General features: G+C 46.4%; 1 protein-coding gene across 1 annotated transcript in view; it reads left to right on the plus strand.

The window, feature by feature from the left end:
- LOC119437501 (cholinesterase) overlaps positions 1-23,268 on the plus strand; it is a 30,315-nt gene extending 7,047 nt beyond the window's left edge. Inside the window, exons 2-3 of the mRNA XM_037704508.2 lie at positions 11,605-13,081; positions 22,431-23,268. Coding sequence (XP_037560436.1) covers positions 11,631-13,081; positions 22,431-22,572 — 1,593 coding nt within the window. The 5' untranslated portion in view covers positions 11,605-11,630 and the 3' untranslated portion in view covers positions 22,573-23,268. The remainder of the gene's footprint in view (positions 1-11,604; positions 13,082-22,430) is intronic.
- Positions 23,269-25,184: the final 1,916 nt, after the last annotated feature.

Genomic DNA, 25,184 nt, shown 5'->3' on the forward strand with positions numbered 1-25,184 from the left:
AGAGATGCATCAAAGAGGGCAGGTGGTGTTGACGATTAGGCCGGTTGCTCTGGCTGCTTGGTGTGCACCATAGAGAGAGCGTGATCTCCTGTGCAAGCACTCGAAGTCTGCTGGCTGCGTCGGACCGTGAAAGTGGTATGGCTTCTTCCTGTGGGTCTTCAAGAGCTGCCCGAGCGGCATTATCGGCGTCTTCGTTCCCTATGACGTCGCAGTGACTTGGCAGCCACTGAAACGTAACGTGGTGTCCTTTCTCATGTGATGTATGGAGTAGGCATCTAATATCGATTACGAGCTGTTCGTATGACCTGCGGCGCAGAGCTGATAGCACAGATTGTAGGGCTGTCACTGAAGATTGACCATTGTCGAGGTGATTCCCGATTAAATAAACAAAGTGCAGCGCGCAGAGCAGCTAGTTCCACAGTTGTCGATGACGTTGGGTGGTCAGTCGTAAAGCTGATCGTACTAGCTCTTGCTGGAACAACCATAGCACCGAATGAACACTGGAGGTTTGTGGTACCATCAGTATAAATATGTACACTGTCCGCATACCTCTCGTGCAAAAGAAGTAGAGACAGTTGTTTCAGCACAGGTGACGACAGCTCAGAGTTTTTCCTGATTCCTGGTACACTGAGATGGACTGTGGGGCTAATAAGACACCAACGAGATCACGCGTCGATGGTTTAGATGCACGGGTGAAGCCCGAGGGAAGTTTGTCGTTGTACTTAACGATAGTTTTAGAGAACGATGCGTGGCGCCTGTCTGAAGGTAGTGTTGCAAGGTGGTGATAGGGTGCACGTGCAAAATGTCTGATGTGCGTTCTCAGGGCTTCCACCGTAATGTGAGTTTGCATTGAATGGTCCCGAGCAATCACAATAGTTGCCTTTGTTGACGTGCATCTGGGCAAACAAAGGCAAACTCTGAGTGCTTGAGCTTGTGCTGCCTGCAGAACACGAACATTTGTCTTGCAAGTGTTACTCAGTACAGGTAGAGTATATCTTAGAAAACCGAGAAAGAGAGCTCTGTACAATTTCAGAATTGCGTCTACTGACATCCCCCACGTCTTTCCTGCCAAGTAGTTAAACGACTGGGAATTTGCTGTCAGGCGCTGTTTCGTGTAAGCCACGTGCGGGCTCCAACAGAGGCCTCGGTCAATGATTACGCCATGAAACCTGTGGGTTCTGACATAGAAAATGGTCCGCCCATTGATTGAGATGACATAAGGCGTTATTGGTTTGCAAGTAAATGCCGCTAGTGCGCATTTTTCTGGTGATATGCTGAGATCTTGTTTACACAAGTAGCTCGCTGTCAAAGTTGCTGCTCTTTGAAGCTGCGCACGCATCTGAGGACGTGTAACTGCCGAAGTCCAGACACAGATGCCGTCTGCGTATATTCAAATCTTGATGGTAGTTGGCAAGTATTCAGCAAGCCCAAGAAAAGCGAGGTTGAATAGCGTCGGGCTGAGAGCACCGCCTTGAGGAACGCCCCTGCTTGTATAGCATCGCGTAGTTGGGCCACCGTCAGTTAACACAAAGAATGATCTTGCAGCCAGGGAACTTGCAATCCACAAAAAGACTCGACCACCTATAGTCCAACCGCCGCAAGAGCATCGAGAATGGCCTCATGTAGTACGTTATCGTATGCGCCTTTTACATCTAAGAATAAAGCTGCAGATAAACGCTTACAGGACCTTTCGTGCTGAACATACGAAACGAGATCAACTACATTGTCGATGTAAGAGTGGTCACGTCGGAAACCAGCCATGGAATTCAGATAAATCTTGTAGTGTTCAAGGTACCATTCCAGGCGGCCAGCGATCAACCGTTCTATTATCTTTCCTACACAGCTGGCCAGCGTTATTGGGCGGTAAGAGGTGAGCTCGAGTGGGGATTGGCCCTGCTTCAAGATTGGCACCACGCGGCTTATTTTCCATTCGTCAGGAACATTTCCCTCGTGCCATGAGGAGTTGTAAAGACTCAACAAATCTCTCCGTGAGGATGCTCCGAGATAGCACAAGGCTCGGTATGATATACCATCTGGACCCGGAGATGAAGAGCGCTTGCAGAGAGCTAGTGCAGCCTCGAGCTCCTATATTGTAAAAGGAAGGTCCATGCGGCAATCACGGGAATGGGGAACGTCACCTCGGGCTCGAGGATCTGGACGAGTCGCTTGGTCGGCGATCCTCGCACATTAGTCTTCTGCGACATCAATGTTTTGCCGCCTTTGGAAGAGCGCGAGCGCCTTGAATGGAAAACGTTGTTCCGGAAGGCAACGCAGACCTTGCATCGTTTTCCAAATGTGAGACAGTGGCTTGCGGGGGTGTAGTGTCTGGCAAAACGTCGTGCAACGTTCCGACACTAATCTATCCATGCGTCGCTGAATCTTCCTTTGCATCCTCCTGGGTGCCTTAAGGTCGTGGATTGATTTTGTACGCCGATATCGACGTTCCGCCCGGCGACGAAGTGCTAGAAGTCGCTCTACTTCCATGTCGATTTGAGCACAGGTGCACTAAAGCGCACCTCTGCTCAATTGACCTGTGCTAAACCTGTGCTACCTGTGCTCAATCTGTGCTAAAGTTGATGAGCGACGCTTCTGCGCGAGTTCGTGACAAGTCGTGTTTTGTTTGACAGTAGTGCTTCTCTTTCGAGGCACGTTTGGTCAGTTGCATTCATTATTATTGATTTCTATGAGGATACTTTGGAACAACTTTGAGTTTTAGGAACGTTCTGTTAGGCAGAGGACAGTGTTGGTCTCTTCTGATCGTGTTAGAGGCAGATAAATTTTCGCGTTAATTTGACGTTTGCTTTCAGGAAAACGTGACAGCTGAACGCTCGAGAAAGGATAGCGTCAGTGTTTTTTTTCATCGCAGAGATACGTAGATAGTTCGCGTGAGTTTCCGTTAAACTAAGACTTCCTTTTCAGATTTCGCGAGTTCTGAAAATAACGCTGTATCAGGTTAGATACTGGTTATTCTGTAGTCTACTTCAGCTGATTTTAGAAACCGCCGGATGGTTGTTCCCGCGCGCACGTAGATAGTACCGCGCCTTAGAAACGGGCTGCGCGGATCGCTTTTAGTAATGGTATATCTACCGATTTCTTTTCTATTCGACGTATTATGTAAGGGTATGTCTAAGGCTGTGCGTGTCTCGCACGTGTATTTAGAAGACGGCAGGATTGGAATTTTATTTAGTGCGTGGAAGTATATATAAATAAGCGCGAATCTTCTTGTTCTCTTGAACGCGTAATTTGCGCAAGTTTTTTTTTTTAATTCGTGAGTCGCACGCAAGAGTGTTGACCTCAAAGTGAGAGCGAGTCTGCTAGTGCACCCGTGAAGTCAACGAGGCTCTCAGTGGCACTATTACGTGCGTTAATAACGGATGTAGAGTACGAACAGACAGTTCATGGCGTTTGTGCCGCATAGGATATTTCAATGACTATTTCGTTAGTGGCATCCTGCAGTTAAGTTGGAGGATTATGGTGTTTTATACCTAGACGTGTAATGTTCTGTACGTTTTTTTAGTATAGTAAGCTGAAGGTCGAAAGTCCGAATCCTCCTCCAGTCCACTACATTTTTAGGCCTTACACCGGCAAACAAAACAAAAAAATCGCCGAGAGCTAGTGGGTCTATACTAGTTAAGGTGCAACTAAATTAGGAAGGCCCACTAAGCTTCAACAAAGTCACTCCCTCACCAGAACAGGAATTGGCCTCCCTGTTGCAGTATTCGGCCGCTATCTCCCTAATAATGACTCCTACAATTTACCAATGGCCTTCAGTCCCTAGCGGCTGCGGAACACCTGACCAAGGCGGTGGTCAGACCTGCGACGCGGCAGAGGGTGCGAAGAATCTCTGGGTCCGGACAAGCCGCCACTTGAAACTAAACCTGGCAACGTTCAACACACGCACTCTTTCGAATGAGGCTAGCTTAGCCTCATTCGATTTGAATAATTATCCGGTATTGCCTGGGATATTATTGGCCTCAGTGAGGTGAGAAGAACTGGCGAGGCTTATACAGCGCTGACTAACGGCCACGTCCTCTGCTACTGAGGTCTTCTAGATAGGGCAGAATTCGGAGTAGGATTCATAGTCCATAAGGACATAGCGGGCAACATTTCTGCATTCTACAGCATTAATGAGAGGGTAGCAGTCGTCGTAATAAAGATGAATAAGAGGTATAGAATGAAGGTTGTACAAGCCTACGCACAACCTCCAGTCACGATGATGAAGAAAACAAACAGTTTTATGTAGATGTTGAATTAGCAATGAGAAAGGTGTAAAATCAGTATACTGTAGTCATGCGCGACTTCAATGCAAAAGTGGCGAAAAAGCAGGCTGGCGAGCATGCAATTGGCAACTACGACATCGATTCTAGGAACACTAGAGGATAGCTGTTGGCAGAATTCGCGAAAAGGAATAGTCTCCGAATAATGAATACCTTCTTCGGGAGGTTCGGCAACAGGAAGTGGACCTGCAAAAGCGCTAATTAAGAAACAACGAATGAAATAGATTTCATACTTTTTGCCGATCCCAGCATAGTGCTGGATATAGAAGTGTTAGGTAGGGTAAAGTGCAGTGACCATAGATTAGTGAGGTCTAGGATTTCTCTCAATTTGAAGAGAGAAAGAATAAAATTAATCAAGAAGAAACAGGCCAACCTAGACGCAGTAAGGGTAAAAGCACACCAATTCAGGCTAGTGCCCGAAAACAAATGTGCAGCTTTAGAACAGGAAGATGAAGACAACATAGAGGTAATCAATGAAACCGTAACTAGGCTGATCTCAGAAGCAGCAATTGAAGTGGGAGGTAAGGCACCAAGAAGACAACCAGTAGGTCATCATCATCATCAGCAGCAGCATCATCAGCCTGTATTTCTGTCCACTGCAGGACGAAGGCCTCTCCCTGCGATCTCCAATTACCCCTGTCTTGCGCTAGCGTATTCCAACTTGCGCCTGCGAATTTCCTTACTTCATCATCCCACCAGGTTTTCTGCCGTCCTCGACTGCGCTTCCCTTCTCTTGGTATCCATTTTGTAACCCTAATGGTCCACCTATTATCCATCCTACGCATTACATGGCCTGCCCAGCTCCATTTCTTCCGCTTAATGTCAACTAGAATATCGTCTATCCCCGTTTGTTCTCTGATCCACATCGCTCTCTTCTTGTCTCTTAATGTTACTCCTAAGATTTTTCGTTCCATCGCTCTTTGTGCGGTCCTTAACTTGTTCTCGAGCTTCTTTGTTAACATCCAAGTTTCTGCCCCATATGTTAGCACCGGTAGGATGCAATGATTGAACACACTTTTTCAACGACAGTGGTAAGCTACCATTCAGGATTTGGCAATACCTACCGTATGAACTCCAACCCAATTTTATTCTTCTCTAAATTTCTTTCTCATGATCGGGGTCCCCTGTGAGTAATTGACCTAGATAAACGTACTCCTTTACAGACTCCAGAGGCTGACTGAGGATCCTGAATTCTTGTTCCCTTGCCAGGCTATAGAACATTATCTTTGTCTTCTGCATATTCATCTTCAACCCAATTCTTACGCTTTCTCGATTAAGGTCCTCAATCATTTGTTGTAATGCGTCCCCATTGTTGCTGAATAGGACAACGTCATCTGCAAACCGAAGGTTGCTGAGATATTCGCCGTCGATCCTCACTCCTAAGCCTTCCCAGTCTGAATACTTCTAAGCATGCAGCAAGCTAGGCAAGCTTGAATACTTCTTCTAAGCATGCAGTGAATAGCATTGGAGAGATTGTCTCCTTGCCTGACCCCTTTCTTGATAGGTAACTTTCTACTTTTCTTGTGGATAACCAAGGTAGCTGCGGAATCCTTGTAGATATTTGCTAAGATATTCACGTATGCTTCCTGTACTCCTTGATTACGCAATGCCTCTATGACTGCTGGTATCTCTACTGAATCAAATGCCTTTTCATTATCTATGAAAGCCATATAGAGAGGTTGATTGTACTCCGCAGATTTCTCGATTACCTGATTGATGACATGGATATGATCCATCGTGGAATATCCCTTCTTGAAGCCAGCCTGTTCTCTTGGTTGGCTGAAGTCAAGTGTTTTCCTGATTCTATTGGAAATTATCTTGGTGAATATTTTATATAATACCGAAAGCAAGCTAATGGGTCTGTAATTCTTCAGTTCTTTAACGTCTCCCTTCTTATGGATAAGTATAATGTTGGCGTTCTTCCAGCTCCCTGGTACACTTGAAGTTGTGAGGCATTGTGTATAAAGGGCCGCAAGCTTTTCAAGCAAGATATCTCCTCCATCTTTAAATAAATCTACTGTTATTCCATCTTCTCCAGCCGCTTTCCCCCTGGTCATGTCTTTCAAGGCCCTTCTAACTTCACCGCTAGTTATAGAAGGAGCTTCCGTATCCTGTTCATCACTATTTCGAACGAAAGTATCTTGACTGTTTGGAGAACTGTACAGGTCAGTATAGAAATCTTCCGCTGCTCTTACTATGTCATCTAAATTGCTGATGATATTACCATGCTTATCTTTCAGTGCATACATCTTGCCTTGTCCTATGCCAAGCTTTCTTCTTACTGATTTCATGATGCGTCCATATTTTACGGCTTCCTCAATCTTTCCCACGTTATAATTTCGAATATCCCTTACTTTCTTCTTGTTGATCAGTTTTGACAGTTGGCCCAGAGCAGCAAAACTACTTTCATTCGAAGTATTGATGAACAGGATACAGAGGCTCCTTCTATAACTAGCGATGAAGTTAGAAGGGCCTTGAAAGACAAAACCAGGGGAAAAGCTGCTGGAGAAGATGAAATAACAGTCGATTTAATCAAAGATGAAGGAGATATCATGCTTGAATAGCTTGCGGCCCTTTATACGCAATGCCTCACGACTTCAAGTGTACCAGAAAGCTGGAAGAACGCCAACATTATACTCATCCATAAGAATGGAGACGTTAAAGATTTGAGGAATTATAGACCCATAAGCTTCCTTTGAGTATTGTATAAAATATTCACCAAGATAATTTCCATTAGCATCAGGGGAAAACTTGACTTCAGCCAACCAAAAGAACAGGCTGGCTTCAGGAATGGATATTCTACGATGGACCATATCCAGGTCATCAATCAGGTAATAAAAAATCTCCGGAGCACAATCAACCTATCTATATGGCTTTCATAGATTATGAAAAAGCATTTCATTCAGTAGAGATACCAGCAGTCATAGAGGCATTGCGTAATCAAGGAGTACAGGAGGCATACGTGAATATCTTGGCAAATATTTACAAGGATTGCACAGCATCCTTGGTTCTCCATAAGAAAACTAGAAAGTTACCTATAAAGAAAGGGGTCAGGCAAGGAGACACAATCTCTCCAATGCTATGCACTGCATGCTTAGAAGTAGTATTTAAGCTCTTAGACTTGGAAGGCTTAGGAGTGAGGATAAACGGCCAATATTTCAGCAACCTTCGGTTTGCAGATAACATTGTCCTATTCAGCAACAATGGGGACGAATTACAGCAAATTATTGCGGACCTTGGCCGAGAAAGTGTAAGAGTGGGGTTGGAGATTGTTATGCAGAAGACAAACATAATTTTCAATAGCCTGGTAAGGGAACAAGAATTCAGGATAGCAAGTAAGCCTCTAGAGTCTGTAAAGGTGTACGTTTATCTAGTTCAATTACTCACAGGGGACCCTGTTAATGAGAAATTTACAGACGAATAAAATTGGGTTGGATTGCATACGGCAGGCATTGACAAATGCTGACTAGGGGCTTACCACTGTCGTTGAAAAGAAAAGTGTACAATCATTGCATTCTACCGGTGCTAACATATGGGGCAGAAACTTCGAGGTTAACAAAGAAGCTCTAGAACAAGTTAAGGAGCGCACAAAGCGCGATGGAACGAAAAATGTTAGGCCTAACGTTAAGAGACAGGAAGAGAGCGGTGTGGATTGGAGAACAAACGGGGATAGCCGATATTCTAATTGACATTAAGCGGAAGAAATGGAGCTGGGCAGGCCATGTAATGCGTAGGATGGATAACCGGTGGACCATTAGGGTTACAGAATAGATACCAAGAGAAGGGAAGCGCAGTCGAGGTCGGCAGAAAACCAGATGAGATGATGAAGTTAGGAAATTTGCAGGCGCAAGTTGGAATACGCTAGCGCAGGACAGGGGTAATTGGAGATCGCAGGGAGAGGCCTTCGTCCTGCAGTGGACATAAATATAGGCTGATGATGATGATAATGATGGTGGTCACCAATATCAATTGCAGTAAACATTCATTTACTAATAAAAATAACAAACATCGTGTAATGCATGGACCATGTAAACCTGTAAATATCTCACTGGATGTCCACGAGCATTCGCTTTTACAACGCTGGCATTATTAAGAACGCCGGCAAAGGGGGTCAACGGTTCGTGCAGCCGCGAGATTCACCGCGACTCCGAAAACTAGATTTATAATCATCATCTGCCTATTTTTATGTCCGCTAAAGGCGAGCCTCTGTCAGCGATCTCCAATTACCCCTGTCTTAAGTTAGACCACGCGATCTCCAACACTAGGGGCGCGGTAAGACAACACGGTATGGAAGACAGCGGGCATGAAGTTAGCAGCCATCCCTGCTAGCCCTACATCATTGCACCCACCAATGATTACTAACAATTGGATACGGCACGCGGGCCGCGTAAGCGTCAGCCGCGCACACTCATTCGCAGCTGCGGCAGGGCTAGATGAGAAGCCGCGCGCTTTCCTCCCCATGCGCGCGTTTGATCACGTGACTTCCAATTAAACCGAATACTGAGCGCGTTGGAAGATAATGCCCATCTTGCCTCCATCTTTTTCGGCTCACTGTTACGTGCCTTTTCTCGCACCAACAATGTATGGGTCGGTCATTCATATGGCTCTTGGACTTTATACGGAATATTATGGCGACGACGACAGCGAAAATTTGCCTGGAGTGTCGATACCGTTACTATCGCAATAAAGCGAGAAATTGAAAGCAAACTTCGAGCTCGCTTCTACGGCGGCAGCTGCAGACATCGCAATGTGCACCGGCTACAAACACAGCATGAACACCAACGACAAAGCCAGTGCGTCGCTTATCGATACTTCGCGAGGAACCGTCTGACGCTGAAAAGGAAGCATATTTTCCACCGTATAAGCCCCAGCGGAAACATAACGCTAGGCGCGCGGTGAGACAGCGCACGCGAAGGCACCAGCCATCTCGGATTGCCCAAGCTTAATACCGGCGCAGATTACCTCCAAAAATAAAGCGCGCGACCCGCGTATGTATGGCAGAGGCTGGAAAAGTAGGAGTTGAGGACCCGTATGTTCTATCTGCTAGGCGAAACAAGACTCCACGCCGCTATCAAGAAGGTTCCTCAGCTCGCGTATTCCCGTCAGCGAATGATATGTACCGTCAGAAATACTACGAAGTACTTTACACCCTGCCGTCTTCGTTAAGCACCAGGTATTCGCATGAGATGTGGCAGCCTGAGTCACACATAGAGCAGTTTGCCATAGGGAAGGAAGACGAAGCTTATATAACAAAGTTCGAACACCTGCGAAACGTTTTGCCGGAAATGGCCAAGCTAAAAAAAATTACGTTGACCAGACCGGTATCGTCGAGCACATCCGAGAGATCATTTTCTTGTCTTCGGCGACTGAAAATGTACTTGCGGTCGACTACTGGACAAGCCCGTTTGAACCATCTGGCATTTTTTTCACGCCCACAAAGAACTCTTCCGCAAAATCAATTTAACTAGGATTGCCGACGACTTCATTTTCAGATAAAGTGCCCGAATGAACACTTTTACACTGATGGTGAAACCATCGCATCAGACAACGAACTGATTTCTTTAATAGGAAAGTGAAAGGCGCCAAGTTGCAAGTCGAAGCAAACTACCTTGATAAGAAAACAACGCAAGAGGTTATACAAAGGAACGAAAATGGGCTCCTTGACAGCGGAATCAGAGTGCGGCCTTTTGGGTACGCAAAGACGCTTGGTTGCGCTTTTTGTTCCCCAGTCTATGCTTTGCATTTTTCTTATTAATGTTTATTCGTTATATGCTGTATTGGCTGCTCAATAACGCAATCCACGATGTTCCTACTTGCTCTCGTGTCCTTTCGCGCTTGTGAGTGGTCGCTGTGTCTTATTTATTTATTTATTTATTTATTTATTTATTATTTATTGTCCTATTTATTTATTTTCTTTTGTATTTATTTTTTTATTTATTTATTTATTTCTGTGCCTGATGATTCATTACTCTGTAATCCTTTATTTCCGCCGGCGGGACATAAATGAAACCAATAACATAAGGAATGCTTTGACCAGTATTTAAACTATTGTGTTATGGAGTCAGATTGGTTTATGCTAATAATTCTAGTCATAAGTTGTGTTCAGAAATTGTTATATAATGTCTAATTTTATATATGTTATGTCTCATCTTCTCAAATGACCTTTCGTCAGGAAAATATTACTTGATCGTATCTTTCTGTATTAAAACATTCAAAAGGCGTTGCAGTGTTTTTTTTTTTCATAGAAGCGTATTCGTGCGACTTAATGCGCACAAAGCAAGTATATTTCCCTAACGTGTTTAACTGCGGCCGCTTGTCGCACGGCTTATCCGAGACACACCACTCTCATGGCGGTGCTATGGGACTCAGGCTGCGAAGTTCAACTGTCTCCTACATTGAGGTATTGTAAATACTCATAACAAGGCCGTCACTGCAGTGAACAACTCGTCGAGGTGACATGAAGTTTCTTCCAGTGCAACTGTTTTATATATATATATATATATATATATATATATATATGGGGGGGTGGCGTTCGGAAAGCTGGTCGGGACCCAGCCCTCCCCCTGCCCCCGGAACAAGCTTTCCGCCTGTGCAACTCGGTGTCCCCAGCGCCCACCGGCGGCGCGAAAAGCGCCGGCAGGCATGAGCTCCAAATATGGAGTTAAAATCGCTGCCAACAATGCATAGCTAAGACCATAGGTAAATAGCAACACAAAGCTCGAAAAATACTCAACTTAACGCAATACCTAAGCCAAGAGCGCCCAAATGGGTCAGTCTTCTATGACGTCATATAGCATGCCTGACGTGACCGCCGAAACAATGAAATTCTCGGGTTTTATGTACGTGCCAACACCACGATATGATGATGAGGCACACCGTAGTGGGGGACTCCGGATAAAGTTTGCCCAACTGGGGTTCTTTACAGTATACCCAATGCACAATACAGAGACGCTTTTTTTAAGCATTTTGCCCGCTTCGAAAGGCGCCTGGCGTGTGGCCGGGTTTTCATCGCGCGTCCTCGGGCTTAACGCCACCACGACGGGTTGTCTGACGTCACATATGCTTCTTAACATCACCTCAAAACCAACTAGCGAGTTGCATCTCAGATGTAGCCACTCGATCTGAATATGGTGGTCACAGATTCCGTGGATTTTATCTTCGTAAAACGTATTTCTGTAGTAAACTTTACTCATTGTGGGACTACTCTATCAACGTGGCGCCGTATTACGGAAATCAAAAGCCCCTTAGTTCTCTTTGCAACCCAACGCAAACGCCATGGTGTGGGACGCCACAGTTGATTTACCCGCATGTCTTGTTGCTTCCTTAGGTGCATCGAAAGCGTCCTGCGCCACAATGAGACCCGCAGTCTTCTTGCTGAGCTTGTTCTACTGCTCAGCATTGGCGTCTGAAAGCAAGTTGATAGCGTCGACATCCCAGGGGCAGCTGATAGGCAAAACGGAAAGATTCAACGGAAATGCGGTGGAGGCATATCTGGGGATCCCCTATGCACAGCCCCCTGTGGGAAAGCTGCGATTCCGCAAGCCCGCTCCTCTGGACTCGTGGAATGGAACGTACGACGCGAGCAGAGCCAAACATTCCTGCATACAAACCTTGTACCCCATTATCTTTCACATAGAAACAGACCTCTCGGAAGACTGCCTTTACTTGAATGTTTGGACTCCGAGCAAACAGGGGCCCCGCAAGCCCGTCTTGGTTTGGATCCATGGCGGGGCTTTCAAGTTCGGCTCTTCTCACGAGCGCTGGTACAACGGTGCGGCACTTGCCTCCCTGAACAATGTCGTTGTAGTGTCCCTAAACTACAGACTCGGCGTGTTCGGCTTCTTCAACTCCGGTGACGAAGAAGCCCCAGGAAACGTGGGCCTCTGGGACCAGAATGAGGCCCTCAAGTGGATCCGTAAGAACATCGGGAATTTCGGCGGGAACCCCGACCTGGTCACACTGTTCGGAGAGAGCGCCGGGAGCATGAGTGTACACGCCCACATGCTGTCTCCGCATAGCAAGGGACTCTTCAGGCGAGCCTTTATGCTCAGTGGCACGCTGAGCTACAACTTGCCAGTAGAAAGCGTGTCCGAGAGCGTTCAGAGAGGCAACGTGGTGGCCCGGATTCTAGGCTGCACTGGCTCGCGCGCGGCTCAGTTGCGGTGTCTGCGCACAAAGGGTGCCGAGGACCTGCATAAGGCAGCCGAGGAAGCTGCCAGCAACAGGATCGTCACTTTCTTCCCAACGTCCAAATCCGAGTTCCTGCCGGTGCTTCCTTCTCGCGCGGCTGCGACGAAAGACTACGACCCGGTCGACGCTCTCGTCAGCGTCACGGAGGACGAAGGCGCCTTTGCGGCCATATTCCAACCGGAGAATAGGCTCTGGGAACAGGAGCTCTCTCAGCTGGATGATGAGGCCTTAAAAAAGACCATCCAACTCCTCGTTCAAGTGTGGAGCCAGGACAAAGTGCTCCCCATAGGCGTGGCGTACATCGACAGAGCGGCTTCAAATGGCAAGCAGGCTGTAAGGAAAGCACTAATAGATTATGCGGGAGATGCTTACTTCAAGTGTCCCTCAATGGCGTTCAGCCGAAAGCACTCTCAGGGCGGAGGCAAGGTGTACGCCTTCGTGTTCGGCTACCGGTCCGACAAGTACGAATTCCCCGCGTTCTTCGGAGTGCCGCACACGAGTGATATTCCGTACTACATGGGAGGCCCTTTCCTGGACGCAGAAAAGTACACGGACAAAGACCGAGAAGTCAGCAGGAAAACCATGGACATGTTGGTGTCATTCGCAAAAACAGGGTACGTTCACGGCTTATGCTAAGCGCAATGCGCAAGGCCGTTCCCGCTTGCCTTTTTTTTATTATTATTATTGATTGCTAATTGGAGGGGAGATTAGTGCCTTTATTTGCACCCGCTACTCCTGTTCGCAGGGCAAGCTAAACAAAATCTTCAAAAAGACTGAAAAGCACTGGAGACCCTGAAATATCACAAACATTTGCGAATTTCCGGGAACGAGTAAAGAAAGGCATAGAGGAGAGTGAATTAACAAAAAGAGGCACACACAGTTCTGTAACCTAGTCAAAATACTCAAAAGAGTCCGAAAGCACGCACTTAAGTTGAGAGCTTTACAGATGAGGCGGCTGACGTACATACACATATCTACATAAGAAGACAAATAAGCAACACAACACAGACAAGGAGCCATACATTTAGGATCTCTGATATTAAATCAAACAGCAGTGGCCTCAACCACGAACGTTTAGTATGAGCCCAATATTTTTGTATTTTCCACGGAGACTTTAAAAGCCACAAGTGCTCTAAGCTTTTTTGTTCAGAGGGCCATGACACCAATTTTTTTAGCATACAAACCATTCATCGCATATCAAACCATACTCGTCTCGCACCACAAATTTGAGCGCATTCGGTGCGGTAGAAATTTTGAATTTGAATATTTTTTGTCACGTTGTAGGTGACGCAAAAGAAAGAGGCATTGCATGTCAAAACTGTGAATTATGAATTTACCTCGTTACTGGGTAAACTTGTGCCCAGCTAAACAAGTAAGCAGAACGACAGCGGCGAGCGAAGTCGGTGATCGTCGACCATCTGCTTTGCGGATAAGACGCGTCGGCGATGTATACATGACTCACTGAACTTTCAGCGTAATCGCTGGTGCTCGCGGAAGTTCTGGAATGTGCTTAACTATTATCGTCGCACACGCAACCTGATTACACAAGGCTTGCCGACAACACAAAACAGATAGAACCAGCGATAACATTCGAGAAACTTGCGATACAGAAATGCCCGTCTCACTGGGCGATAACTTTTAACATTTGTTAGCCGGTTAAACGCGGCCACGGGAAAAAGATGAACAAGCACACTTGTCAGTATCAGAGTTGAATCGCGAACGGTCTCGCAGCACAAATTGTGGTAATGAAATGAAATCGCACCCACAGCAGCAGCTCCTCTGTTTTTCCTTTTTTTTATTATTTCTTTGTGCATGCGGCCGCTCTGAAGCGGTACGGAAAGAAGCAGCGAGCATGAAAAAGAAAGACGCTCACTTGAAACTGAGCTTTGTTAAAAAAAAATAATGCGCACCCGCTGATAAGGACAGATTCAATTTTCAGCCACTATTCAGGAACAAGAATTCTTTGTCCATCAGATGCACTGACGGTACACTGATACATAGTACGTATACGGTGTTGATTTGTAATTTTTCTGGAATCTTCAATGATCGCCTGTGCCACGTTGCATAATTCTTGTCCTTGAGCTAGAATATTTGAAGAGGCAGACCTCAATAGCGCGAGAAATCGAAGAACATATTAAAATAATAAATAAAATTCGCTAATTATATCCTTAATTATTACTTTACGGCACATATTGCAATTTACGAATTGTAACCGGTGAGTTTTCAAGACGTATCCGGTTGAAATGCATTTCCAGCATGACGCCAGGTTCGAGATATTACCAGGGGCCGGATACTCCCTATACTTCCCTTGGGACGCTCGGTCCCATGCCGATACGCGGCGTCAGCGCCACCTCCATCACTGGCCGGTTGCCGGATGTTCTACTATAAATAATTCACAAACAAAACAATGCCTCCATAGCGTCACTGATGAGATCACAAGGTGGAGTGAGAGGGTTGCCGCGGAAGCCCTCCTTTCTCACTTCGCATGCAAGCGGGTAGTGTTCGTGCTGTCTTGCAGGTCAGATGGCCACGCGGTGACATTGGCCAAATCGCGCAGTATGCCGTGTTTAGGAAGCGCTTTCTTTCTGCCACGTTTACCTTGCACGCTGAAATTCATTTTTTAAACCACTGGGACGTCACTCCTACGCACCAATGCCAAGCAATTATAATGCAGAATATTTATATAGCGAACCGTTGGTAATTTCCAACATTCGCGGTTAATATCTTACATTTCGTCATTTCGTGAAAGTAGTCGCTTTGAAATTCCTAACTTGCGGTTAAGTTTAGGGTTACGGCTCTGCTAGTCCGCTGATACAGTGGGGGCTAGCATAAAGAAAACTTCCCGACACCATCACTCGTTAATTTTGTTCTTGTGTTGTGAAGTGGATAAACTAAAACTAGCCGATTTCTCGGCCAGCCAAAACTCAACACAAGTAAAAGTTGAACGTTTTTGTTTTTATTTACACATTCCGTACTGGAAAAAGACTGACTTCCACGCAGTGCGAAAGTGTCAGTCTTCAGAAGCAATTTTCATTCATAACTGAAATTTGTACATAATGAGCGGACATACATTCCAGAAGATCTAAACCAATGCAAAAATTATTAACCATCATGGGCTAGTCACGCGAAACTTGACTATCACGTATGTTATGACGGCGCACACATTTTGTGGCGCGCAGAAAGAAGGTAGAGTACAATACATGTATTTCATTGACAGTATGTGAAGACCCACAAAATTTTTAAATGGCTGCATGCATCTGCATGTATAGTAAAGAGTGAACAACATGCATAGCCCAACAAACACGGACTCAAGCCCTTCATTACAAGTATGTCACCGACAGCAGATGGGCTGCCGTCATGTCATGACGAATGGGTCGAGCGACACTGCTCCTATGTCAGTCTACTCAGGCTTGTACAGAACTGGTTTACTCATGCAAAATGAAAAGCTGCTCAGAAAATAAAGTGAAATACTTGTGCTTACCTGCTGTTATTAGGAAAGCTGAAAAACGTGGCAATTCTTGGTGTTCGAACACCACAGAGCCGCGCAACACATGTGATGCCCCTATTTAGCCATCTTCGTCTATGCTTGGTCGACCTGGTTTCCTGGGCCGCTATTTTGTAGCGATGCCTTTAAAGTAATAATGACTTTTCGCGCTTATCGCGCTCTGTCAGTGGTCAGAGCGACGGTCCGCTCGCGTTATCAACGTTGATAACGCGAGCGGACCGTCGCTCTGACCACTGACAGAGCGCGATAAGCGCGAAAAGTCATTATTACTTTAAAGGCATCGCTACAAAATCGCGGCCCTGCGTCTTCCGTTCGTTCCACGCCTGATCGAGCTTCTCTGTCTTATCTTTCCCATCTTTACACTTGGGACGACAGCAGAAGCAGACGACCGAGCGCGATCCGACTTGTGATATCGCTGAGCGAGTGGCAAGGGTGAGCGGCGGCAAGCTCGACGCATGCACGAAGACCACTCCCCGCGCTTCGCCCGATTTAAATTCACAAAAAGAGAGATAAAGAATAACTTAGGATGTTCGGCAACCGCTAGGAGTGCGCACGTTCCTTGAAAACGAAACTAGCTTTGTCTTCCGGGGGCTCATATTGAAGTCGAGGTTTTGACGGAAGCCCGTCTGGTCGGCAGGCATCATGAAGAAGGGTAAAAAGAAGGACACCGACCACTGAAAAAATACAAGAATTCTTGCATTTTTTTCAGTGGTCGGTGTCGTTCGTTTTACCGTTCTTCAGGGGGATCATATTACTTCCTAAAGTGTGGGACGAATTGCATGGCCGTTACAGTCACTTTTTTGAAAGGGAAAAATTGTCATCCACCCGAATGTTGCACGAAGCTACGAACGAAACCCCTGCGGGTTTCTCAGAAAATAACGCTTACCAGTTGAGGAAAAGTTCATCCGGGTCCGGGATTCGAACCCGGAACCAACGCCTCTCCGGGGCGGTCACTCTATAAATATACCATTGAGCTGACCAGGAGGCTAGCTGATCGCAGCGCGATGGCGAATCAAACGAGTACGGGGAGACATTACGGCCGTTCAAATAAACGAGTATAGATCCAACGCAAAGACGCTGCAAATAACCGTCGTTCATACCAGTTGGAGTTACTGGGCCGGTATTTTGTAGCGATGGCTTTCCGATGCTAATACCTTTTCGCGCTTTTCGCGCTTGGTCAGTGGTCAGAGTGACGTTCCGCTCACGTTATCAACGGGATCAGCCGGCCTTGAGCGGTGGATGATAAGACTAGCATAGAATAAGGCATAAGGCATCGCTGCAAAATACCGGCCTAGCTCTACAGCAACTTTTCGTCAATGAGAAGCCTGACTACGTCGATTCGGCTGCCAAGGCGAGTAGCCATTCTTATCAGTGACGTAGCCAGGGGGTAGCACACCAGGCACGTGCCCCTCCCCCCCATTTGTGTGCTAGTATGCTGCCTCGGTCAAGTGCGTGGACCCCTCGAAAAAAAAAATTCTGGTTACCGCACTGGTCCTTGCAAGAGTGAGATTCGACACGCACGCCAGACTGTACGCCATGCTCACGTGTGCGCTCTTTCAGCCGGTAGGCACCTGAGTCAGCGACTTGTCTCGTAGTGGATGTAGGATCGCTAGAATAATGCTAACCAACTGGTATCCTCACTTAATACGGGCAGTGAGAGCGGCGATTCAGGAACGTCTACCTCCCGCCCCGTTTTGCGGGGCGTTGCATGCACCGGCGCAAAGATAAAAACCCATCTCGGCTCTCATCCGATCCGCACCCGCGCACAAATCGAGGTCTATGCCTGATTGAGCGCTTAGAGCACCGCAAACAGCTATCCCACAGTTGTCAAAAGCGTAGCATAACGTAGCGTGTCCGAGTCTCCGAGCTCGTTCTGGGAGCCATACACTCGCGTTGAGCACGCCTCAACCGAAAGTAATAGCGGTCAACACGTGGCAGAAAAAAAAATACGAAGAAAGAAAGAAAAACTACAGAGAACGCAAGGCTTGCATTGGTTACTGACGTGTATTTTGGGCGGAGCATCGTAGATATTGCCCCCCCCCCCTTCCCAGCCTCCAACGCACGAGTGGCGACGAAAGAATAGAGCAGGGCCGCTATCTTGTACGCGTTCGAAAAGCCGACGTTCGGTTTCGTCTCACGCGATTGCCTAGGTCGTGCCTATGTCACGGCCTAGGCCAATCTAGGCCAATCGCGTGAGGCGAAACCGAACGTCGACTTTTCGAACGCGCACAAGGTAGCGGCCCAGTGCGATGGTGGTGCGGCAACTTTTGACTATCGCAAGCTCGGCTCAAACTTCCGAGGATTCGAATTTTTTCTCTTTTTTCCTTTTTTTTCCTGAAAGGTGATCTTTAAAGGCGACGCTCTCCAGTAGTGAGGCCATTTTATGGTTACTTATCAAGGAGGTTCAGTTCCCCTTTGAAAACCTTTTACCAAAAGAGCTAGACGGTGAGTGTTTCGCGTATTGTCTCCGCGTCCGCTTCTACTTTGACCTACGACAGCTAACTTAGGACAACGCCGTGATGCCGAGCCAAGCCAAAAGCCATAGCATTGGCCGGCAGCACCGACAATAATAAACGTCGCCAGTACCTCGCTCGTGATTGTCTTATATTATTATGTCAACGGGGAGTGTGGGAAATCCGAACAGGGTTTTTTCAACGAATGTTTTGCGAAAAAGTGCTCCTACATGAGCTCGAAAGCCGCGAAATGCAGTGCAGGTAAATAATTTATTGTTCACAAAGACGCGTGAAATTATCTTTAATGCTTGTTTGCTCTGCGCGTGCTCTGTGGTGTACTACAATTTGTACACGTTTGGGTTATAAGAGTTTTTTTTTTACCGATAATTCATGCGTGTTTATTTGGAGTGGTTATACAGGGTGTTTCAGCGAACAATTTCAAAAATTTTTTAAAGGTTGCTTGTGGCAGATAGCACAATTCTAGTTCATGAGCTGGTCTACTCGAAGAGGCGGACAGTACTTGCACAAAAAATTGAAGTGCATAATCGACTAATTAACAAAACATCACTAATTAAGTTTTGAACCAATATGGGCCTCATGGCCCATATTGCAACTCACAAATTCTAGCCGTGCTGTTCGCAAGGCGGATCCACTTGTAACGAATTTTCAGGATGACACCAGTTTCGAGATATTAATTCCCGAACTTTGTGGAGAAATGGCATTGGCGTTCCAGTTACTTTCTTAACAAAACGTCGTTTTATGCATTGAAGCACGAAAGTATGAAAGCGTGCGCGCGGCGGCGCCCGGGCATTTTTCCGTTCTATCGAGATATGGCTCGACCTAAGCGCACTTTGACGCCGGAAGAAGAGGCTGCCCGACGAGAGAAGCGCCTTCAAGCCACGCGGGAAAGGAATCGCTGTCTTCGTGCCGACCCAGCCACCTCGCCAACAAAGCCACCGATATGCGATGTTGCGGAGCCGATCCGGAATACCGAGAACGCGAGAATCAAGCCAAGCGTCAACGCCCAGCCTTGCCATGATAGGCTAGCCTTGCCCTGATAGCCTATAGCCTTGCCCTGATAGCCTATAGCTTTGCCCTCATAGTCCAACCTTGCCTAAAAAAGCGAAGTTAAGCCACGTTAAGGTTACATCAACTAGTTGCTAAGGAACGTCGCCCAGCTCTGCTGTTTCTTCAGACTTGGCACCGCTAGTGTCAAGCTGGCCGCATTTTTTTTAGTTTCAGGGAATTTTTAAAAATCACCTGTGGTAAATAGCATAATTTTGACATTGAGTTGGATTATTCGATTAGGAGGATATTACTAGCATGAAAAATCGAAAGTCACATTCAACTAATTAATAAATCTTCAGTAGTTCACTTACTAATTAATTACCGTACAATATTGCAATTTACGAATTGCAGCCGGTAAGATTGCAAGACGTAGCCACTTGAAATTAATCTCCAGGATGACACAAGTTCCGAGATATGTCCCAAAGTGTGGGACGAAATACGTGGACGTTCCAGTCACTTTTGTGATTCAATGCATAAAAGATCGTTTTGTTAAAAAGTAAGTGGAACAACAGTGCATTTTTATGGCGCGTTTGATGGCGCATATCTCCAAACTGGGGTGACTCTGGATATACATTCCATGTGGAGACGCGTTGCAAGCTCACCAGCTACAATTTGTAAATTGCAATATGTGCCACAAAGAAATTAATTAGGAAGTTAAGTGTAAAATTTTGTTAATTAGTTGAATGTGTGTTTCGGTTTATTTTGCAATTAATTAATAATCCAGCTTAAGGACTAGAATTATGTCATCTACAACAGGCCATTTTAGAAATGCCATAAGACATAAAAATGATCACCCCGTATATGGGCGTCTTGCGCTGGAGTTTGAGGTATAGTAGTGGCGCCTGGTGGCGGCGAGAAAAGTTATCTGGGTAGTACCAGCTTGGGTAGTCTGTATTGAGCCCTGGCTGTGGCGAAGCACGTCTCTAACCAGTGTTTTGCGTTGATTTGCACTTTTTTCTGCCCTGTTGCGAATGCGAAAAGGCTCGTCACTTCTCACAGACCACGCCGACCACGCTGCGAGCTGGCCTCAGCCTAGTTTTACGAAAACGGACTGTCCGTGTGCCGTGGGACGTAATGCTGGAAGGAGAAGGAATTGGCGACGCCGATCCGGAGAGACCTAGCTCAGCCTCGAAAAACCGTCATCGTCGTTACTGCTGTGCCACGAGCAAAAAGGCCTGAATCCCAACATCGGATTCTACGTTTTCCTTCGAGGCCTCACGCAGCGGAGCGTCGGGCGCGCTGGATAAGTTCACTACCCCACTACGAGCAGCACAGGTTTGAGAGTTAAATGTGCTCTTCCTTGACCTCAAGCCAGCACGTTGAGGCAGCGCAGCAAGGCAGTATTGATTACAGGACATCGATGTTCGAGCGCTGTCATTATTAAGAGCTACATCAAGCGAGCAGCGCACGAGCTCGCGCTGCAGCGCGCGATTCGCACGTACGTTACTTACTGCGACCTCATACGCATTGCATCAGTTATTTATCAGTTGCTAAGGGGACAGATGGCCGCTACTACAGCGCAGGCATAACTTCTTGTCTAGCGGCATGCAGTCAACAAAGACTGCAGGAGGCCCGCCTTTTCGCGGCATGCTGACAGGCCGTTGCCGTCGTGGCGCGTACGATCGTGCGCTCGAGCAATTCGTACATCGCGGCATGCTGAAAGATCGCTGCAGTCACGGCGCGTACCGTCGTGCGCTCGAATAGTTCCGTACACATGATGTCTGCTTATCGCTGCTGTGATTTCATTTATAGCAAGCATTTCCTCGCGTTTGTGCGCCTGAATCTAGCAGCGTGCAAACCTTACCTGAAGTTTAACTTCGTACGCGACTCGCTTCACTTGCGATTGGCACCGCGCTAAAATTTCGCCTGTTATTTCTTGAACGGCGTACACGTATTCGGCGTTGCATAATTTCTTGTCTTTACGCAGCGTGCCACCTCTGAAAAAAATCTTCGGCGCTCGATATTCGCTGCAGGCCGTAGTACAACACAACCGAATGTGGCGGGTCCATATTGTAAACGTGCTTTCCGAAGCAGACGACCGAGCTTGGTACTACCCAGTTCAGGACAGAGGGCGCTCTTTAGCACCATTTTCGCAGCGCCCCCTGGGCAAAGCAGAAGCCCCATAGAGAGCATGTTTGAAAAATTGACTCACCATTCCTGCCCTGCGAAAGTGCTTGTCCAGCGAAGCTGTTGAAAACCACCCCTACATCTGCTGAGGGGGGTTTGGAATGCATTCTTGCTCAATTCCTCCTCCGGCGCGTCATACAGGCACAGGAGAACGTGGGCATGTGAACTTCCCCTGTGCTGGAATTCCACAGCAATACGACCGGCGGCAGCACGCAGCCGCTGGTCGTATTGCCTTTTCTTTTCCCTTTGCCACTTCTCGTATTCACGCTGTTCCTCGGGAGTCCTAACTATGCGTTCCCTGCCCATAGCGGTGCTGCAACAACAATGAAATCAGTTGCTAGGCTGGTTCTTTTATATATGACAGGCTAGTGACGTCACTCCCCACGTCGCAAGCTGCCGTCGCCGCTGCAGCTTGCGACGTGGGATCTTTACCGGGAAACGTATGCGGGGGCGCTCTATGTGTTTCACATTGTTATCAGGAACGCCTTATCATCAATAATGTGGTTTGGATACTTGTTTTGTGCTTGTTCTTTATTGAAACGGATGCTACGCTGTATGTTGTATGCGTGATACCAAAGAATGTATGTACTTTTTAATTGGTGAAGGTTTTTTTTTTTCCGTGAGGACGATGCCCATAAAAATCCCTACCAACTAGAGGCTACCAGCTTCTCTGTAAAAGTAAGAAAGGCAAACGGCGCACACGTTATTGCTTGTGAATGTGAGGCCACCGTTTGGTGGACTAGCACTCCAGTGTAAAGGGTGAACACCAATGTAAAGCATGAATCACATTGTTTGGTTCTGCACTCGCAGGAAGCCGGCGCACCCTGGTGGGCTCTCGTGGCCGGCGTTCAGCGAAAAGGAGCCCATCTTCCAGTGGATTCAACCCGGAAATTACACGCAGGTCAAAGACCTTTCTGAAGGAAGATGCGAACAGTTCAAAAAGCTACTTTAATTCCTTGCTTCTTTGGTCTTCCTGCGCAACCAGGGTCAGCCGCCGCGGTAGTCGTCCATTGGCTATGGCGTAGCGCTGCTGAGCTCGAGGTCCCGGGTTTGGTCCCAGCTGCATTCCTATGGTAGCGGGATGCAAAGAGGCTTGTCTACAGTGCATTGGTTGCAGGTTAAAGATCCTCAGGTAGTCACAAATCATACGCAGTCGCCCAGTACGGCGTGCCTCATAATCATATCATGCTTTCGGCACGTAAGACCCCAGAATGTAATTTCTTAAAGCACGAGCCAACTTGAGAGCGCTATGCTATGCTCCCTGCTTCGCGCAAGGTGAGTCATACTTGTTTCAATGGTTCCGAGACAACTGTCTTGCATCAAAATAGTCATTTAATTGCGTTGGCTATCAGTGTGTCGCGTATGTTTGTGTGCTGGTGTAAGTAGGTGGCGTTCAAGTTGAAGCTACGACATCCTAAGTTAGACCGAAACCAATCGCGAAGGTCGGGCTTCTGCGTGCTATGGGCCCCAGAAGCGGCGCTATAGGAACGCTAAGTTCTGAACACTACCAACAGAGAACTGCGTTTTCACTGAATTTTTTTTTAAAAAGAAGATATAGCGTTTACCACTGCTGTGTGTTTCGAATTTTGCAGAACGTTCTGTTTTTTTTTTTTTTTTTGGCTCTATCGTGTAATACGACATCTGATACTGTTACTCTCCTGGTCTGTCAATAAAAGTGTGCGAATATGGCAGCCTCTAGGCCTCTTAGTGTCTGCACTCATAGTTTATTGGAAATCAATCTCGAGTGCCATGCTTTGCCGCAGTGCCCACGCCAGAAGTGACATAGCCACTACCTTTCTGACATCGAGCGCAGCCGTAAACGGAACATAAAAAAAATATATACATTTTGGAGGGAGACACACGTGTCTATACGTGTGTTGGTTACTTACTTCGCATACTTTTTTTCTAAAGAAGGCCCACAAAACTTACTTGAATCAGGTTTGTATACAATGATTATCTGCCCAGCGGACATCTTTTGCAGGTAAGCAAAACAATTAATTCGCTAATTAAATATATTACATTAACAAACATCTTATTTACAAACTTTATGGCGCATGTTTATATTGAATTGTTTAAGGGAATAGTCTGCAAAATGTTCCGTGTTTCCACATTTCAAAATGGGTATGTAAACCGAAATAACGCGTCATATTATTTGTTCAACGGCTCATGGTTCAACGGTTCAGGATCAACGGCGAATATCTCAGCAACCTTCGGTTTGCAGATGACATTGTCCTATTCAGCAACAATGGAGACGAATTACAGCAAATGATTGAGGACCTTAATCGAGAAGGTGTAAGAATCGGGTTGAAGATGAATATGCAGAAGACAAAGATAATTTTCAATAACCTGGCAAGGGAACAAGAATTCAGGATGGCCAGTCAACCCCTAGATTCTGTAAAGGAGTACGTTTATCTAGGTCAATTACTCACAGGGGACCCTGATCATGAGAAAGAAATTAACAGAAGAATAAAATTGGGTTGGAATGCATACGGCAGGCATTGCCAAATCCTGACTGGGAGCTTACCACTGTCATTGAAAAGAAAAGTATACAATCATTGCATTCTACCGGTGCTAACATATGGGGCAGAAAATTGGAGGTTAACAAAGAAGCTCGAGAACAAGTTAAGGACCGCACAAAGAGCGATGGAACGAAAAATCTTAGGAGTAACGTTAAGAGACAGGAAGAGAGCAGTGTGGATTAGAGAACAAACGGGGATAGCCGATATTCTAGTGGACATTAAGCGGAAGAAATGGAGCTGGGCAGGCCATGTAATCCGTAGGATGGATAACCGATGGACCATTAGGGTTACAGAATGGATACCAAGAGAAGGGAAGCGCAGTCGAGGTCGGCAGAAAACCAGATGGGATGATGAAGTTAGGAAATTTGCAGGCGCAAGTTGGAATAGGCTAGCGCAAGACAGGGGTAATTGGAGATCGCAGGGAGAGGCCTTCGTCCTGCAGTGGACATAAAATATAGGCTGATGATGATGATTATTATTATTATTATTATTATTATTATTTTTATTATTATTATTATTATTATTATTATTATTATTATTATTATTATTATTATTATTATTATTATTATTATTATTTGTTCAATTTGCCTTAGAACACACGCAGGGGAACTATCAATTAAAGCTATTCCAAAATGTTCCTGTTCCATTTTTGTCACTAGCACTCCACAATTGGTTAAACATTTGTCGGGCCACCCCTACTTCGCCTGTCTGTCACGCTACTTCACGAAACCCACGAAAACTCCCCATCTGATATGACGTGTAGCGATTATGCATGATTACACCGTGCAAAACAAACATAATTATTTCGGGTTCTACGACTTTTTCCCCAGTATTATTCAGCTAATGTTCAAAATTTTCGGCCTGCACAAACTTCTCCTGTGTGTCACGCGACGTCACAAAACCGCGAAAACTCACACGTCAAAGTGCCCCGTCCCAGTGATGGAGGCAGATGCGTACCATAGGCGGAAAGTTTTCATTTTTCCGGGCGGGGGGGGGGGGGGGGGGGGGGGGGGGGGGGGGGGGCTGGGGCATGACCAGTTTTCCG

The sequence above is a fragment of the Dermacentor silvarum genome, chromosome 1, assembly GCF_013339745.2.
Source record: "Dermacentor silvarum isolate Dsil-2018 chromosome 1, BIME_Dsil_1.4, whole genome shotgun sequence".
NCBI lineage: Eukaryota > Metazoa > Arthropoda > Arachnida > Ixodida > Ixodidae > Dermacentor > Dermacentor silvarum.